This window comes from Vipera berus (assembly GCF_964194415.1).
Source record: "Vipera berus genome assembly, chromosome: 5".
Classification (NCBI taxonomy): domain Eukaryota; kingdom Metazoa; phylum Chordata; class Lepidosauria; order Squamata; family Viperidae; genus Vipera; species Vipera berus.
The window spans coordinates 6578194-6596641 of NC_138207.1; the positions used below are offsets into that span (position 1 = coordinate 6578194).

The following is an 18448-nucleotide window of genomic DNA, read 5'->3' on the forward strand; positions in this document are numbered from 1 at the left end:
ACAGACTGACTCTGGGGTGGGCCAACCTGGTGAGGCCAACCAGAGCGTTTCAATCACCCTGAACAATGGAGCACAAGGGGACATGGGTCTACCCAGCCCACTGGGTAAGCTGGTAGACCACAAAGTGAGGGGAACTCTAAGGCATTCCTCCAGGACACACAAACCTCCAGTATATCTCTCTGACTATATTGTAAAATAAAGTGATGCATAGTGTTGTGACAAGTGTACCACTACCTACAGAAATCGAGGGCCTTTTGAAACTGTCTGTACTACTTATAAGCATGTTCACTGCTACATTGTTTAATCTCATTGTAGTCCTTACTGCTATGGCAAGCCATTTAGCCGTTGTATAATCTTATTGTAGTCCCTACTATAATGGCACATCTGTAAAGGTCACATAATGTCATTCTAGCCACCTTGAATTTATAAGCATTATTACTTATTAATTTGTATTTTTTGTTATTATGTTATTTTGGTTGTTGGGAGTGATTCATAAGTCTTGACTGTTGCCAAGCTTATTAAGGGGATTATAGCCTGATCTTAGGAGGGAGGGGTGCTATGTATTGGGCTTGTGGTACCACACCATGTGCATTGATGGAGAGCTATCGGTTTCCAAGAAACGCAGACAGGCCGTCTCCCGTCCTGCAATTGGTCAGCCCCAGGTGGCAAGCGCGGGTTCAATCCTATTGGCTGCTTCCGTAGGGCTAGGCTATATATTGTGGCCGGGTGCGGCCCAAAGTCAAGTACAGTTCCAGCGAGAATAAAGAATGAGTTTCTCTATACTGAGCCTTGTGTCTTCCTTCCTGCTCACCAGAGCCCACAACTTAACATCTATCATAACTGAAGCTTTGCCTTTTACGCCCTTTGTTATCAGCACCAGCAATAGAGAAAGATTCATTGGTGTACAAACAGTACCAGACAGGATGAAAACACTGTTATAGGGGGAGCTCTGCAGCCATTAAAAACACGGAGTTTAATGCATCTAGGATGAAAACTCTGCGATGCAGATCCATCATTAAGAAGCTAAAAGTAGGCTTGCTTTCTTTGGATTTAGCTAATGATTCTCTCCCAAATAACAGAGATAATTGTGCAAAGCTCTACTGATTACTATCTAAATATAATTAGTATTTCTTTCTACTTTAAACTTTGTAGCCTAAGAGGAATTTCTGACTCTCATGGTTTTGAAAGTAGAAGGAATAGAGATTCATGGATTTTCTACTCAGAATAACACAGTGATGGGGGTGGTCAGAAGCTATAAGTGATAAACTGCTTTGGGCTCATGTACGTACCTATTCCAAAGGACAGAAACTCTTCTCGTTTAATGAACTTCCCATCCTTATCTAAAAAGTGATTTGGGTTGAATTCTTCAGGTGTCTCCCATTGTTCAGGGTCAAGAAGAACAGAGCGCAGATCTGGCAAAATAATGGTCCCCTGCAAAAATATTCAAACAATATTGATGAAATGTTTGGTTTTAGCTTGTCTTGATAGGCCCATATTTATTCATTTCCAAAGCAGTTTCTGAGAGCAGTGGCTCTTCTTAGCATTTCTCACCTTTGGAATGTGGTAACCCTTCATCATAACATCCTTTGTACTTTGCCTGGGAAGCCCAAATAGCAAGACACTTTTGAAACGCTGCATTTCATGGATCACGGCATTGGTGTAGTGCAGCTTCTTCCGATCCTGATAGGAAATTGAAGCCGAAGAACTAAAGGCTTCTTCAATCTCCTTCTGGACTTTCTCTAGAAAAAAACAATAGAAATAGAAGCCTCATTCTCATTATTATGTTTCATTTACTCGTTTCTGTATTCTAATCCTTAACAGAACTTTAGGACATAGAATAGCCTTTAGGGCAGACATGTTAAACGCAAGGCCTGGGGGCCAGATGCGGCCTGCGAAGTGGTTTCATGCGGCCCGCAAAGCCATCCTGGGAACAGGGAGGGAACGGCCCCCTGCCTTGGCCCTGGCCCAGAGACCCTCCTCCTGCCAGAGACCCTCAGATCTGTCCCACTGCTGCCCAGGCCTCCAGAGGCACCCTTGACACAAATGATGTAGAGCTGGCCATGCCCACCAAGTAGGCCATACGCACTCTAGCCACGCCCACCCAGTAGGCCACACCCACCCTGGCCATACCCACCTGGCCCCCTGAGGGCAACCGCAATGCTGATGCGGCCCTCAATGAAATTGAGTTTGACACCCCTGCTTTAGGGCATTAAATGTAATCCCATCCTTTTAAAAAAATATTATGAAGGAGAGCAGATTGAAAATGCATTTCCTGGGCTCTGATCATATCCAGTCCAAACAGGTTCAGAATATTCATGCAAGCTGTTGATTCAGCACAAACTCTTTGACATGGCTTCCAGCCCTTCAACCCTTTCAGACTGGCACTGGGCCAGACTCAAGGCCACCTCTCTACTTCCCACCAGTTTCATTGGAGCATGGTGGCTCACATGGTTAGAATGTTTGGCTGACAATCTGCAAGACCTCGTTTGAGACCTGAGGGCTGCTTCATTGTTGGTGAGCTCCTGACATTTGCTGCAGCTCCTGCTGATCTAGAAGTTTGAAAGCTTGCAAACATGAATAGATAAATAGGTACCACATTGGTGGGGTTATTTAGGGGACATGAAAGGAATCCCTAAAAGAACATTCCCCAGGCAGCATGACAATACTAGTTAATACTTTTAACATTTTGATACTTCCAACAATTTACAACGATGAACAGTAGGTTGTCCTAGTTGTGTCCCTCAGTGCTGCAGACAATGGCCCTAGATTGATTCCGCAGCCCTCCACCCCAAATCTGTGGTCAGGGGTCTTCCCTGGTTGGCAGGATGAAAATACAAGCCTATTATTATGAAGAATAGATTCAGTTCCTTATTCAATAGCTTAGAATTTAAAATAATTTCTGTATATTATAGAACCTGAGACTGGCCCTTGTTCCCACAGCTCTGATTTCTCTCACCTTGGATGTCAGGATGATTAGTCAAGAGGAGCAATGCCCACATCAGAGTAGCGAAAGTTGTCTCTGTCCCAGCACCAAAAAAATCAAAAATACACTGAGCCAGGTTGTCTTCACTGTAGGTAGAGTTGGGATCATTCCTGCTCTGATGTTTAAAATGGAAAATGAAAATTACAATGTATTCTATGTAAGTTTTCTTTAGTTTTTTTGTCTGTGGTAGTAAGTCATGAGAGTAAATATATTCCAGCTTCCAGTTTGCGATCATGGTTCTGGTGGACCTTTGGGGAGATTGCTCCCTCCACCGGCCAGGTTTCTCCTGCCAGGGGACCCTTAAGAGGTTTTGAAGTCACCTTGTAGGGGTGATGAGGATGAAGAGGCACCCGAGTGATTGTGGAAGGGTGACAGCCCTCCCGTTTGATCCAGGGCAGCACTTTGATCTGATGGGGAAAAGATTGGCCATTTATAGCCCATCATCAAGTTGCTGACATCCGAGGCCAAACTTACTACCAAGCACCTTGAAAGCAATGTGGGAAAATTGGGTGAGATTTTACCTTCTCTCTACCCCAAGTACCTTTCCTGTTAAAAGCATTTTGAAAATCTATTCCCCTTCTGAGGAGAGAGGGAAGAGAAGTCCATTACCAAACCCTCTAAAATGACGGCTCCTGCTTACTCAGGGGAAACAAAGCTTTGAAAAGATTAACTTGGATATCTGTCTTCTGTTTGGAATTAGGGATCCAAAAAGTTCCTATTCTCACTGGAATCTGCTAATTTGCTTTATTTGCAAAAAGAACTAAAACCGGATAAGAATCTAGCCCAGGATCTGAAATACTCTAAATGCTATAGGGGACGTCTTGTGGCAAAGCTCAGTATAGCAGTTTTATTAGCTCTGACAAAGAGACTTGTTCACTTCCCAGATCTGACCTTAGTATTATCTTTGAGAGAGTTTATTTTGAGAGAGCAGGTGGGTAATGCAATTGGTAGGAACAGTGGAAGTGAACGCTTACTGACTCTTGCTTAATAGATAGCCTTCACTAGAAAGACCGTCTCTAACTATGTCAGAAATGGAGGAGGATCAACAAAAGATCTCAGATATGCTAAGACTTATACTTGAAATCATCTTGGCAAACACTGAAAAACTCAAAGCTAATTTGAAAGACAAAGGTGCCAGCTTACCTCCAGAAAGCGAAATCCTGATTGCAGCTAGAAAATGATTAACTCAAAAAACAACAGGAGTGGAACAAGTGGATACCAAGACAGAGGGATTTACAGAACAACAAGCACAGTCTACTAAAAATCCAGTCAATGAAACAATAACTCCAAAACTGGAAATGACCTTCTATGCAAACCAGAAGAAATTTGAGGGGAAAAAAGACCAGATCAAATTGAAGACAACTCTATCAGAACAAACACGGGGATCTGGGATATCAGGGCGACAGCCTAATGATTATAAATGGGCCAGATTTTTCAGAAAATTGGCAATGAGATGGTCTCCGTTAATTCAAATAATACATACAAGAATCAAGGGAGATCTGATGATTTAAAAACATTGGTATGGAAGCCTGGTTGGCAAAAGAAGAAAGCTAGAATTGGGATGAAAAACTGGGGCCTTTTGATTTATTAGAGAGGACCCTACACTGTCAGCTACTGGGCTAAAGGGAAATTTTGAGACAAAGGGAAATTTGATTACTAGATTTAAAATAGTTGGAAAATAGCAAAAAATAAGTGATTAATCTGCTTAATATTGAAGATTTAGATATACAAGGGAAATGTAAACTAACTATCAGAAAATAGGTATGAATTATTGACTGGATGATGGATTTGAGCTAATAAAGGACACTGTTATCAAGGTGGTGATGTATTAGGGTGGGAAGTAGAAAATGTTTATGGAATAGAATAAGAATATAGTTAAGTAACTAATATGTGTATTTTAGATATTATAAATTTTATGAAATGAGATAAAGGAAATTTAGGTTACCTGAAAGTTAAATACTATGGATATTAAAGATCATACTGGAAATATGCAATTAAAAATTAAAATTAGGTAAAATTTAATAAGAGGACATTGATTGTTCATCGAGATTTATTAAGATATGTATAAACAAAAAATGTATTTAGAATTGCGATAATGAAGCTTATACTAAGTTTTGATACAATTAGAAATTATTTAGCTTAAATATGAAATAGCAAATGTTAAGGGAAAAGGAGAAGAAATATTTGATGTTGTAACCTGAGATACCTAGCAAAGATTGTATTACTGAACTATTGTTCAACCCAATTACCACATTGCCTTCTAAACACTGATGATACCCAGCTTTTTCTTTCGACCCCAAACCACCCCAGTGATGCCCTCAACGTGATGTCCCGTTGCCTGGAGGCGGTTCGGGTCTGGATGGGGAGGAACAGACTTCAACTCAACCCCGACAAGACTGAGTGGCTTTGCATACCTTCATCCCGGGTCTACTCGGATATTCCATCTCTTTCTATGGGGGGTGATCTATTACCCCCCGTAGATAGGGCTCGCAACTTGGGAGTCCTCCTAGATTCACGGCTCACCTTGGAAGATCACATAGTGGCTGTGACTAGGGGGGCTTTCACCCAGGTTCGCCTGGTGCGCCAGTTGCGGCCCTATCTAAGCCGGGATGATTTATGCACAGTCACTCATGCGCTCGTGACCTCTCGTCTAGACTACTGCAACGCTCTCTACATGGGGCTTCCCTTGAGGACCACCCGGAGGCTCCAGCTGGTACAGAATGCAGCCACGAGAGTTGTGTTGGGAGTCTCCCGATACTCCCATGTTACACCTCTGCTCTGTGCGCTGCATTGGTTACCAGTTGTCTTCCGGGTGAGATTCAAGGTACTAGTAATGGTGTTTAAAGCCCTACATGGCAGGGGTCCGGAGTACCTTAGGGAACACCTGCTGCCGGCATCAACTTCCCTCCGCCCTGTGCGTTCCCACAGAGAGGGCCTCCTCAGGGTGCCACCGGTCAGAGAATGTAGATTGGTGGCCCCCAGGGGGAGATCCTTCTCTGTGGGCGCCCCAGAACTATGGAACCAGTTACCAGTTGAGCTCCGGACGGCGCCCGATCTTCGCTCCTTTCGCCGCGATCTAAAAACATACTTGTTCGAACAAGCCGGCCTGGCCTGAGGGGGGATTGGTGGGGTTTTTATTGTCATTTTATTGGGGTTTTTATTATGTATTAATTGTTTTTAGTGGGCATGTATTTAATTACTTTTTAACTTTTGTAACTCTGTGTTTTTATTCTTGCCCTGTACACCGCCCTGAGTCCTTCAGGAGAAGGGCGGTATAGAAATATTAATAAATTAAATTAAATTAAAATTAAATTAAATACTTATATGTAAAACTGGAAAATATCTTTAAAAAAAGAATAAATATATTCCTAGTAGTTACTGTATATTGGAAAATCAATGCATGAGAGTAAAAAGTACAGTGGCAGGTTCACATTGAGTAAGACACTATATTGAAGTAGCCAAGATCCAAGAGAGATTTGGCTTTGGAAGAATTTGAATTCATTTCCTTTTATTTTATTATTAGTTACCTCAGTAAATGCTTGCATGCGGAACGGTGATTAATGTCTACCTACTAGAGCGATCACAAAACATCACAAGCAGGAGTATCTGCATGCATTGTAATTTAAAGTTATGCCCAAAGTTGATGTATATGACTGACATCACTACCAGTTTTTATGGCTACTATGCCACATTATGACAATTCATGCAACTTACAACCATTCATTTGGTGATCATTCAAAGTTTCAACAGCAGAGAAAAACATGACTTATGACCAGTTTTCATACCATTGTAGCATCCCCATGGTCACATGAACAAAATTCAGGGGCTTGGCAACAGGCATGTATTAATGACAGTTGCACTATCCTGGGGTCATGCTATCATCATTTGTAACCTTCCTAGCTGGCTTCTGACAAACAAAGTCAACGGAGAAGCCAGATTCACTTAATGATCCCATGATTGACTTAACAACTGTAGCAAGGAAGGTTATAAAAGGGGGTAGAATTAACTGCCTTGCTTAGCAATAGAAATTTTGGGACTGGTTGTACATCAGATAGTACCTGTACTGGATTCTTGTGAGACCTCAATAACCTTTCACCAAACCAGTGTAATGTCATGAAGAATTATGGGACAAATGAGACAATCCAGTCCACCTGCCTATTGATTGAGAAGCATCTTATGAAACAAAACACCAGAGATATGACAATCACTGAGATAGAGAAGCGTTTGAGCAAGTACCACATGACTTATTCCTTTCCCAACCACAAATGGGCCAATCTCTCACCATCGCTCTTTATAATTAGTGTGGACACTGTAACCAGAAACCTATAATTATAACACCCATGGATGCTACTATGTACTGACAATAGCATGATAGACAGTGAAAGATGAACTGATGAATTGAACCACCCTTGAACCATTAGTACACTCAGGACTGATGCTATCAAATTGTAAATAAAGTGACCAAGGGCAACGTAACTTCAAATTGATAAAAGTTGTTCTTAAAAAAATCAATCTTTTTCTGAAAACAATGGAGAGAAGGACCTTTATTCCTTGTTTCAACTCTTCTACATTTTTACTTGTGTTCAAATCTGTGAAAATATCTGAGCTTTTCCAACCATTTCAGGGTAAAGTATTCGTTTAAGTATGACTCAATCAAAAGACCTTACCTTGTTAATTCTTTTTCTTCTTAATTGAACTTCTTTATAAAAAGGGGAAAGGAGTGGTAGGCAAACATTACAGGATGACAAACAGAAACATTTCTAACTTTCCCAAGGAACCGCCCATGTATAACAAGAGTCTAATATTGCAGAGGTACAATATAGTCCTTATTTAGAAGCAATCAGAAGTTAGAATGGGCAAAATTCAGAATGGGACTTGAATGAAAAAGAAATAACTTCAAGGAAAACAATACCAGTATCTCTTCTTCTTTACTTATAGCCAGGAAAGTAATAATTCCTTGCCCATGTATTGAACTACAATAAACCCATACCTTCTCCATCTGAAGAAGATAGTGATCAATGAAATCTTGTGGCTCATGCAGACACCTTGATTCCTTGTGTTTCTGTACTTCTTGCTTTGCAAAGGAATTGATCACCTCTACTGAAGCCAAGAGATCCTGGTGAGGGCCCGGGAGATAGGTCATTAAACATGGGAACACTACAAACATCTAATAGAAATGGAAAAGGAAACGTTTATTTATTTATTTCCTACTGCAACTAAAGAAGACTCTCAGCAGTTTACAGTAATAGACAGCACTTAATAACCAAAGAAAACATTGCAAGCACATTAAAACATGGAAAACTTTACATGGTGTCAGGTCCCAAAAGTCCTCCAAAAAAGCTGTTTCCAAATTCTTCCAGAAAAGAATCGTGTTAAAAGTGACTCCCGGGTGGCAAGGCTCCGTTGATGGCGGCTGTTCCAGCCATCAGCCCCATTGTTTTCCATTGGAGCCGCTAAAACAGCGGCTCGGAAACCCTCTCCTTGGGAGAAGAGGGGGGTGAGCATTCAGGTAGGGGTAGAGCTCCCCTAGACCCACAGAGTTTAAATTCTGGGGGTTGAAGGGTGAGAGCCCCCCTGAAGCCTGAACTTACTCTGGATTCGGGGACTCCTCTGCTCCAAGGTTTTGGAGCGGAGCAGGACGCTGCAACCATCCCTGCAATCAACAATTAACTTTGAATTACCTGGATGCAGGCAGAGCTGTGCAGGAGAATATTGGAACAGCAAGTATTCGAACATTAACTCTGGTTTATTTTGAAAGAAAAAGTTGCAAGCGGTGTGGAAAGTGAAAGTGTGCAATAGAAATTAACTGGGTGCTAAGATGGCTTCTAAACCAACTAAAGTTCCTAGAAGTGCTGGTGCTTCTCCAGTTTAGCATTCTTTGTTACAGGCTTTGATGCCTCCTCCTGCGGCACCCGCACCCGCATTAACAATAAAAGATTTACAAGATGCTTTACAAGATGCTTTAAAAATACAATCCCAGCAAATAGCTGAACTTATTGAGGAGAAGAATACTGAAATAAGAGCAGACATTTTAGCTGCATTTCAAGGGCTTGCAGTCTGTATTGAGGGTCTGGATGATCGTATGGAAGAGCTGAATCAAAATAATTTGAGATTGGATGCTAAAATGTTGGAAGCTGAAAATTTGATGGAGAAGATTGATGATGATGTAGTTGTGATACAATATAGAGATATGGAGTTTGCTGTGAGGATTAGAGGATTGAAGGAAGACCCAAAGGAAAACTTGAAAGAGTTATTGGCACAAGCCCTCGAACCGGTTTTGGAGCCTCAAGCAGAAGATATTATGAGGGATATAGACAAAATATTTCAGGTTAACTCTTGGATTGCTAGACAAAGAAAATTACCTAGAGATGTGGTGGTTTACTTTACAAAGAGATCGTTCAGAAATGTGATTATCCAAGCCTTTTATAACAATAGATTTAAAATTGCTGAGCAAGAAGTTTTGATTCTGAAAGAGATTCCTCCAAGAATTTTAAGGAGAAGAAAAGAATTTGCTTTTTTGGCAGAGGAATTAAAGAAATGGCAGCTTCAGTTTAGATGGGAGATTCCAGTAGGCTTGGTGGTGAATTATGCTGGCACAAGATATCATCTTAACACAGTTTTGAAGGCACGAGATTTTTATTCTAACATATGGAAGGCAGGTTCTCCACCATCTTCAGAATTTAAAGGAAGGAAGGACAAAGGAGAGCGTCAGATTCCAGTGGAGAGTATACAAGGAGCTGAAGGAGTTACTTTGCAGAAGGATAAAGAATCTCAGCAAATTTCAGAAGTTGAGCAGTCCCAGACGTCATCAGAAGAGGTTAGAGAATAAAGAATGACATGGGCTGCAATTAAATGAATGAGACAAGAAAAAGAGCAACAGAAAGCTACAGTTACATCTCAAGAACCTACTTATAGTGAAGCAGTGGGAGGAGCAAAACCGAAGAGGCAGGTGCAGGTGGTTTTGCAAGAGGCACTCCGAAAGATTCAGGTCGCAAAAGATGGCGACAAAGTTTCTAACCTGGAACGTTAATGGATTAAATTCCCCACACAAGAGAAAGAAAGTATTTCAGTATTTGAAACAATTTAAAAATGATGTTATTTGTTTACAGGAAATGCATATTCAAGCAGCTGATCAAAAATATTTGATAAACTTTAGATTGGGTACACAGTTTAATGTGTCTGCTCCAGATAAGAAAAATGGAGTAGTTATTTATGTGAAGAAGAATTTAACAGCTAATTTAATTGAAACAGACAAACAGAAGATATGTTACAATTGAATTGTTAATAGAAGGCAAGAAAATACTTTTGGTTGCATTATATGCTCCTAATCAACAGCAAGGAGAATTTTATAAACTTTTACATAGCAAGATAATTCAATGGGATTATAAATCGTGTATTTTGATGGGAGATTGGAATGGTGTCCTGGATGTACAAAAAGACAAAAAAGGTCTTTTTAGAAGTATACCAAATCATGCTAGATTGCCTAAATCTTTTTTTGAGATGAAAGATGACTTGGAATTGAGAGATGTTTGGAGAGAAAGAAATTTGGAAGAAAAAGATTTTACCTTTTTTTCCAATAGACATCAATCTTTTTCTAGGATCGATTTTGTATTAATTACTAATGATTTTTTTTCTAGGATTAAGAAGATTAAGATATGTCCAAGAACTCTATCAGATCATAGTCCAGTATGGCTGGAACTAGAAAAAGAGAGTGGAGAGAGGAGGTCTTGGAGACTGAATGAAAATTTGTTCAGATATCAAGAAAATGTGGAAGAATGTAAAAAAAAGATGAAAGAATTTTTTAATATAAATATGCACAAGGGTACTTCTATTGAAATGGTTTGGGATGCAAGTAAAGCTTATATGAGAGGAGTGTTAATATATTTGAATAATAAACATAGGCGTAAACTGGAATATAAGCGAAAAGAGTTAGAGGAGAAAATTAAGAGGAAAGAGAAGGCTCTAATTTTGAATCCATCTGATAAAAAGATTAAAGAAGCAATTACTTTGTTAAGAGGTCAGTTTAATATGTTGATGGCAGATCAAGTGGCAACCAATTTACAGTATGTTAAACATAATACTTTTTCTAATGCTAATAAGCCAGGTAGATGGTTAGCTTACTTGTTAAGAAAGAAACAAAGGTCACGTAATATAGATAGAATAGAATACAAGGGTAAAGAGGTGTTTCAGCAGAATCTTATTAAAAAGACTTTTGTTGAATTTTACTCTAAGTTATATGTTAGGGATAAGATTCAATATGTAGATACAGATAGATATCTACAAGAAGTGAATATCCCTGTTCTTACACAAGAGTAAAGGGAAGGGATGAATCAACTGATAAATGATGAAGAAATTATTTTAGCAATTAAACAATTAAAGGTGGGGAAAGCACCAGGAACAGATGGCTTGACTGCCATTTACTATAAAGACTTACAGTTAGAAATGGTGGGACCTTTAAAAGAATTATTTAGAACAATTCAATCTGGAGGAGAAGTGCCTCCATCGTGGAAAACAGCTTTTATATCACTGATTCCGAAGGAAGATCAAGATCTCACCCAAACCAAAAATTACAGGCCAATATCGCTTTTAAATACTGATTATAAGATATTTGCAAAAAATTAGCAAATAGTGTTAAGGAATTTGTTGTGCAGAGGTCTCCTTGTGCTACCAAGGAGTTGCACAGACAAGGAAGGGTACTGAGAGCAGCAAAAGTCACACAAGAGTACACTGAGTTGTAAAAGCAAAAAGAAGTTTACTTGAAGGTGGTGTAAAAACAAAAATGCACAATCAAAAATAAACAGTCCAGGTCATACACAAGAGCAACAGTCCAAGATGTAATCCAAAATACAAAGTCTTCTTACCAGTCCAGAGGTCAATACACAGTTCAGGTAACAGAGCAAAAACAGTAATAGTAGAGAGCAGTGAATTCAGAGAGAGAGAGAAGCTACGTTCCTAGCTCCCTCTTATGGCCATGAGAACACTTACACACCCATTGGCCAATTAACAACTTAAAGACATAGCATTATGGTTAATATATTTTCAACCCAACATTGTAGGCTAACACCATATGCCTAACATTCTCCCCTTTGGGTAGAATAATATATAACCCTTACAATCTTATGCACATTCTTTCACAATTAGCATTGTGTTTCACAGCACTTTGTACCTTCGTAAAATGGTCTGCAATATTTACATCAGATGGGCAATACTCTAGCTGTATTAATTTATCTTTGACACATTGTCTGACATTTAAATAACGAAGATCAGTATGTTTAGATCTTGTTCTTACTGCAGCATTATTTGCCATCTTTATCGCAGCTTGATTTTCCTCATATACAATAAATGGATTATTTACATTTAAACCCATATCTAACAATAATTGTTTGTACACTAGCAGTTCTGTACATAACACTGATAGACATGAAAATTCAGCCTCCATTGTAGATAAGCTTATGTGTTTTTGCCTAATGGACTTCCATCCAATCAAAGAATCACCCAACATTATAGCCAACCCTGAAGTAGATTTACGAGTGTTTGTATCAGAGGCAAAACTCGCATCTGCATATGCAGTGAGGATTAACTCACGATTTGGCTCTAAATATAACGAGTAGTGAATAGTCTGCTTCAAATACCTTAATACTTGTTTAGCTGATTGCCAGTGTCTAACAGTTGGATTATTGTTGTACCTAGCCAATTGGTTTACACAGTAAGAAATATCAGGTCTAGTCCAATTACTAAGATACATAAGGCTTCCTATCAAAGATTGGTACATAGTCTTATCAAATACAGGACTCTCAGCATTAGTGTCCTTAAAATCCATAGCCATCGGAGTTTTTGCTGGTTTACACATTTCCATATTGTATCTCTTTAATAACTGAGATATTTTACTGGCTTGCGACACCTTAAAACCCCTATTCGTTTTCACAATATCTAACCCCAAATATTTATTTATTTATTTAATTGAATTTTTATACCGCCCTTCTCCCGAAGGACTCAGGGCGGTATAAATAGTGGCTTATTTCTCCAAGATTTCTAATTGTGAATTTATTTTGCAATCTTGAAATGATGGTTTGTGCTTCTAACTCAGTTTTTGTTATTATTGCAATATCATCTGTGAATAATAAAAGAAAAGATAATGCTCCATTGTGTTCTCTTCTAAACAAACGATCAGCATTACTGGCTACAAAACCTAATGCACTTAACTCATTAACTATACATTTATTCCACTCATAGCCTGATTGTTTCAATCCATAGAGGCTTTTCTTTAATTCCCAACAATCATGGTCTCTATCATTGGTCAATCCTGGTGGTATTCTTAAATAAATAGTATGTTGCAATGGAGCATGTAAATATGCAGTTTCAACATCTACATGGTTAACCATATATTGGTTTTTAGCCACCCACACTAAAGCTGCTCTCAAAGTAGTTGCCCTCAGACTGGGTGAAAACACCTCGTCATAATCCTCAGTAGTTTGGGCAAAACCTTGTGCAACCAAACGTGCCTTATGGGTTACAGTCCCATCTACACCCTTCTTTATTTTATATATCCATTTACAACCTATAGCTTGCTCACCAGGTGGCAGTTTTGCTTTCTCATAGACCTTAAGATCCTGCAAAGACTTCAACTCCCTGTTCATTGCAGCTTTCCATGATGCCTGTTCCTTTTCAGGATACATCCTGATCTCATCATAGTTAGAAGGTACTGAACTAACTTGACATATTATACTAGCTTCATAGCGATCAGGTGGACGTCTGATGCGTGTTGAACGCCAAGGAATTACAGGGCTTTGAATTTCTGACTCCTTTCCTTCCTCTGATTCATCCTTTATCTCCCCTATCTCCTCTTCATCTTTTATATTTACAGGAGATGTATTATCATTACTAGTTACGTTATCAGAGGAGTCCTCAAACACTAGAGGATCAGTATTAACAGTTTCTTGCTCTAACCTATCCCAACCAACGTGCTCAAGAAATTTGGCACTTGCACTATTATATACATTAGTTGTGCCTCGTTCCCGGAAATGATAGGATCTGTGATTAGCTTCGTAACCTACGGAGTATAATTGCCTAGCCCTATGTTGGCCTTTACTCCTGAGTTGTGCAGGAATGTGGACCCAAGCTGGGGTGCCAAACGTGTGCAGATAATCAAGGTTTGGTTTTCTACCACGCCATATTGTGTATGGTATTTTACCAGTAGAAGTATTAACAACTATATTCAGAACATGGTTTGCACATTTTGCTGCCTCCCCCCACAGTCTATCTGTTAAGTCAGAATCTTTTAACATGGTTCTCATCATGGCTTGTAATGTTTGCCCACGTCTCTCAACAAATGCATTATGTTGAGGCCTATAAGGAGCTGAACGTTTATGCTCAATGCCAGCTGATTGTAGCATATCAACAAAGCGCTTGTTTGTAAATTCAGTGCCATTATCAGTAATTATGCACTGAACCTTTCTCTTTGTTTTCCTCTCGACGAATTTGAGCCAGTTTGCAAATTGTTGGAAAGTATCTGCTTTTGACTTAAGCAGATAACAAAATCCATATCGAGAGTAATGATCCAATATATTTAAAATATAGCATGATCCTCCTAAACTTGGTTTCATGGGTCCAATTAAATCTGCAAACACAACTTCCAAAGGTACAGTTGTTTTGAAGCCGTTTAACCTGTTTGCAGGAGTTGCCTTACTCTTTTCCTGATTACAGGCATTGCAATTCAAATACTTACTACATGGCATCAGTTTAATTCCTTCTACTAACTCAACTGTTTTACGTAGTGAGTTAAAGTTTACATGCCCTAACCGCCTATGCAATAAATGTATACATTCATCATGTGGCTTCTTGTTTTCACATATTGAATTAGCTTTTACTGTACTAACCTGGTTACTTGTGAGAACAAATAAACCATTTTTCAAATTAGCAGTTACACAGGTTCCATTCCTTTCAATAGTGCATTGCTCCCCTCTGAATGTTACCACAAACCCAACTTTAACCAATTCCCTTACAGATAACAGGTTGAATCTTAACTTAGGTATATATAACATAGGTAACTGTTCATCAATGCATGGACAATAGGAATTACCTTCACCAGAGGCCTTCATCTTCCAACCGTTTGCCAGTGAAACATATTGATTGCTGTTTTTCATATTAATAAACCTCTCTTTCACTTTAGTGATACATTGTGAAGCCCCACTATCAACAACCCACAATTCATTATTTCTGGATGTTGGTTCACCAGAAACAGCCAAACCAATGCCCTTCTTAGCCTTCCCACTGCTATTTACATTCTGTTTTTTACCCTTCCTACAGAATTTGGCTATATGCCCTCTAGCCCCACAAGAATAACATTTCTTGACGTTGTAAGCAGTGGTGAATGGCTGCTCCTCTTGTAGCTGTGTCTCTCTCAGCTTGTCTCTGTCACGCCTCCTTCTGGACTCTTCTAGCAGTCTCCCAGTAATGTTAGTCAATGTCAGTTCCTCTCTGGTCAGGACTTCCAAAGAAGAAACATACTCATCATAACTTTCATCCAAAGATGACAGAATAATGTAGACCTGATGCAACTCTGAAAAAATCAGCTCCTTTTCATGAAGCTCTTGAAAAGTTGCCTTCATGTAGTTTAAATGGGTCAGCATATCTCCATTCTTCTGCAGACGAGCCCTAAACAGCTTATGTGTAAGGTGTATATGTGCTCCCACACTGTCACGAACATAAAGCCTTCGCAAAACAGCCCAACACCTAGCAGCAGACTCCTCACCACGAATATGGACAAGCTGCTGGTCATTCAGTGTTAGTCCAATAATGCAAAGAGCTTTCTCATTGTTTCTTTTAAAGTCATCTATCTTCTTTGCATCCTCTTCGTTATTTGCATCCCAAGCAGTAGTATCTGGTGGGTTATTTACAACAGTCCATAGTCCTTCCTTGCGCAAAAGCAAGCAGCATTTTGTGGACCAGGAAACATAGTTTGTCCCATCCAACCGGGTTATCCAGGAGATGCCTGACAACAGTTCTTGTGCCATTTTACACCAAATAGCTAAAACAAACTCAGCTAGGAATACTGTGTGTACTAACTCTCAGTACAGGCCTGGGCCCATAACCAGTGTTAAGGAATTTGTTGTGCAGAGGTCTCCTTGTGCTACCAAGGAGTTGCACAGACAAGGAAGGGTACTGAGAGCAGCAAAAGTCACACAAGAGTACACTGAGTTGTAAAAGCAAAAAGTAGTTTACTTGAAGGTGGTATAAAAACAAAAATGCACAATCAAAAATAAACAGTCCAGGTCATACACAATAGCAACGGTCCAAGATGTAATCCAAAATACAAAGTCTTCTTACCAGTCCAGAGGTCAATACACAGTTCAGGTAACAGAGCAAAAACAGTAATAGTAGAGAGCAGTGAATTCAGAGAGAGAGAGAAGCTACGTTACTAGCTCCCTCTTATGGCCATGAGAACACTTACACACCCATTGGCCAATTAACAACTTAAAGACATAGCATTATGGTTAATATATTTTCAACCCAACATTGTAGGCTAACACCATATGCCTAACATAGATTAATGAAGGTAATGCAGCAAATGATTCATAGTGACCAAACAGGATTTACAAGTAGTAGACAAATGAAGAATAATGTGAGACATATTGTAGATTTATTGGAATGTTTGGAAAGAAATAACCAGGTCTCTGCAGCGCTGATTTTTTTGGATGCTGAAAAAGCTTTTGATCAATTGGACTGGCAATTTTTATTTAAGGTACTGGAGAAAATGGAGTTTGGGCATAATTTTTTACAACCTATTAGGGCAATATATCAGAAGCAAACAGGTCAAATAATAATTAATGGTAGTTTGACAGAAACATGTAATATTGAAAAGGGTACAAGACAGGGGTGTCTGTTGTCACCTTTTTTGTTTGTTTTAACATTGGAAATATTATTGATTAAGATACGAGACTCAAATAAAATTAAGGGAATTAAAATAAGAGATCAAGATTATAGATTGAGAGCATTTGTGGATGACTTGGTTATTACATTAAGTCAACCGACTTACTCAGTTGTAGACTTGATGGAGATAATATTGTTATATGGAAAGGTTTCTGGATTTAAGAAACTAAAATTTTGTCTAAAAATATGACTACAGAACAAAAGGTTGTTTTAGAAGAGCTAACTGGATTTGAAATAGTTAAAAAGATTAAATATTTAGGGGTATATCTTTCAGCTTCAAATGTAAAATTATATAAAAATAATTATGAATTGTTATGGTTAAAAATACAAAAAGAGTTAGATAGTTGAAAAAAATTACAATTATCTTTACTGGGAAGAATTGCAGCAGTAAAAATGAATGTTTTGCCAAAATTTTTATTTTTGTTTCAAATGATACCTATACTTAAAAAAGATTCAAACTTGGAGGAATGGCAGAAAGGTATTAATAAATTTGTTTGGGCAGGGAAAAGACCAAGAGTTAAATTTAAGATAATGCAAGATGTACGTGAGAGAGGTGGTCTTAAAATGCCCAATTTTAAATTATATTATGAGGCTGCTGCTTTATCATCAATTAGTGATTGGTTTAATTTAACACAAGGGAGATTATTGAATGTTGAGGGTTATGATTTTTTATTTGGTTGGCATGCATATTTATTGTATGACAAGGAGGTGGATAATGTTTTTAAGACACATATATTAAGGTATGCTCTGTTGCGAGTTTGGAAAAAATATCGACATAAGTTAAATTATAAAATACCAATTTGGGCAATACCTAAACATGCAATAGAAAATATAAATGTGGGATTTAAACATGATGTGATTACATACAAAGTAATTCTTAGGATGGAAAGGAATGTATGGCAATTAAAGCCATATAATATTTTAAAGAAAGGAAAATAGTACAAACTTGGTTCCAGTATGGGCAGCTACAAGCTAGATGGAAAGAAGATCAGAAAGTTGGTATTTTGACAACTGATGGAAATTTGGTAAAACAAATTAGAGATCAAGGTCAAGCACATATAAGAAGGATATATAATGCATTGATAGAAATAGACTCAGAAACGAAACTTGTTAAAGATTGTATGATAAAGTGGGCCCAGAATTTTCAGGAGGTTATTACAATGGATACTTGGGAAAAGATATGGGTCAGAAATGTAAAATTTACACAGGCTCAAAATTTAAGAGAGAATTTTTATAAAATGTTTTATAGATGGCATTTAGATCCTAAAAAATAAGCAAGTATGTATCCGAACTGCCAGCCTAAATGTTGGAGGTGTGGTTGTGAGGATGCAACGTATTATCATATATGGTGGACTTGTAAAAAGTCAGAGCTTTTTGGATTAAAATTTGGTGGAACATGCAGAAGATATTTAAGAAAAAGATAAGGTTTTCTCCACAGTTATTTCTGTTGGGTATTATTACAGATTGTACTGTCATAGATAAGGGACGCGGTGGCTCAGTGGGTTAGGACACTGAGGCTGTTGATCAGAAGGTCGG

At 38.6% G+C, this 18448-nt stretch overlaps 1 protein-coding gene across 1 annotated transcript in view; it reads right to left on the reverse strand.

The window, feature by feature from the left end:
- Positions 1-18448, reverse strand: part of LOC308668901 (cytochrome P450 2J2-like) — a gene marked incomplete at both ends in the record, with an annotated part of 55670 nt that overhangs the window by 13887 nt on the left and 23335 nt on the right. Inside the window, 4 exons of the mRNA XM_081329168.1 lie at positions 1290-1431; positions 1552-1739; positions 2957-3098; positions 7974-8150. Coding sequence (XP_081185294.1) covers positions 1290-1431; positions 1552-1739; positions 2957-3098; positions 7974-8150 — 649 coding nt within the window. The remainder of the gene's footprint in view (positions 1-1289; positions 1432-1551; positions 1740-2956; positions 3099-7973; positions 8151-18448) is intronic.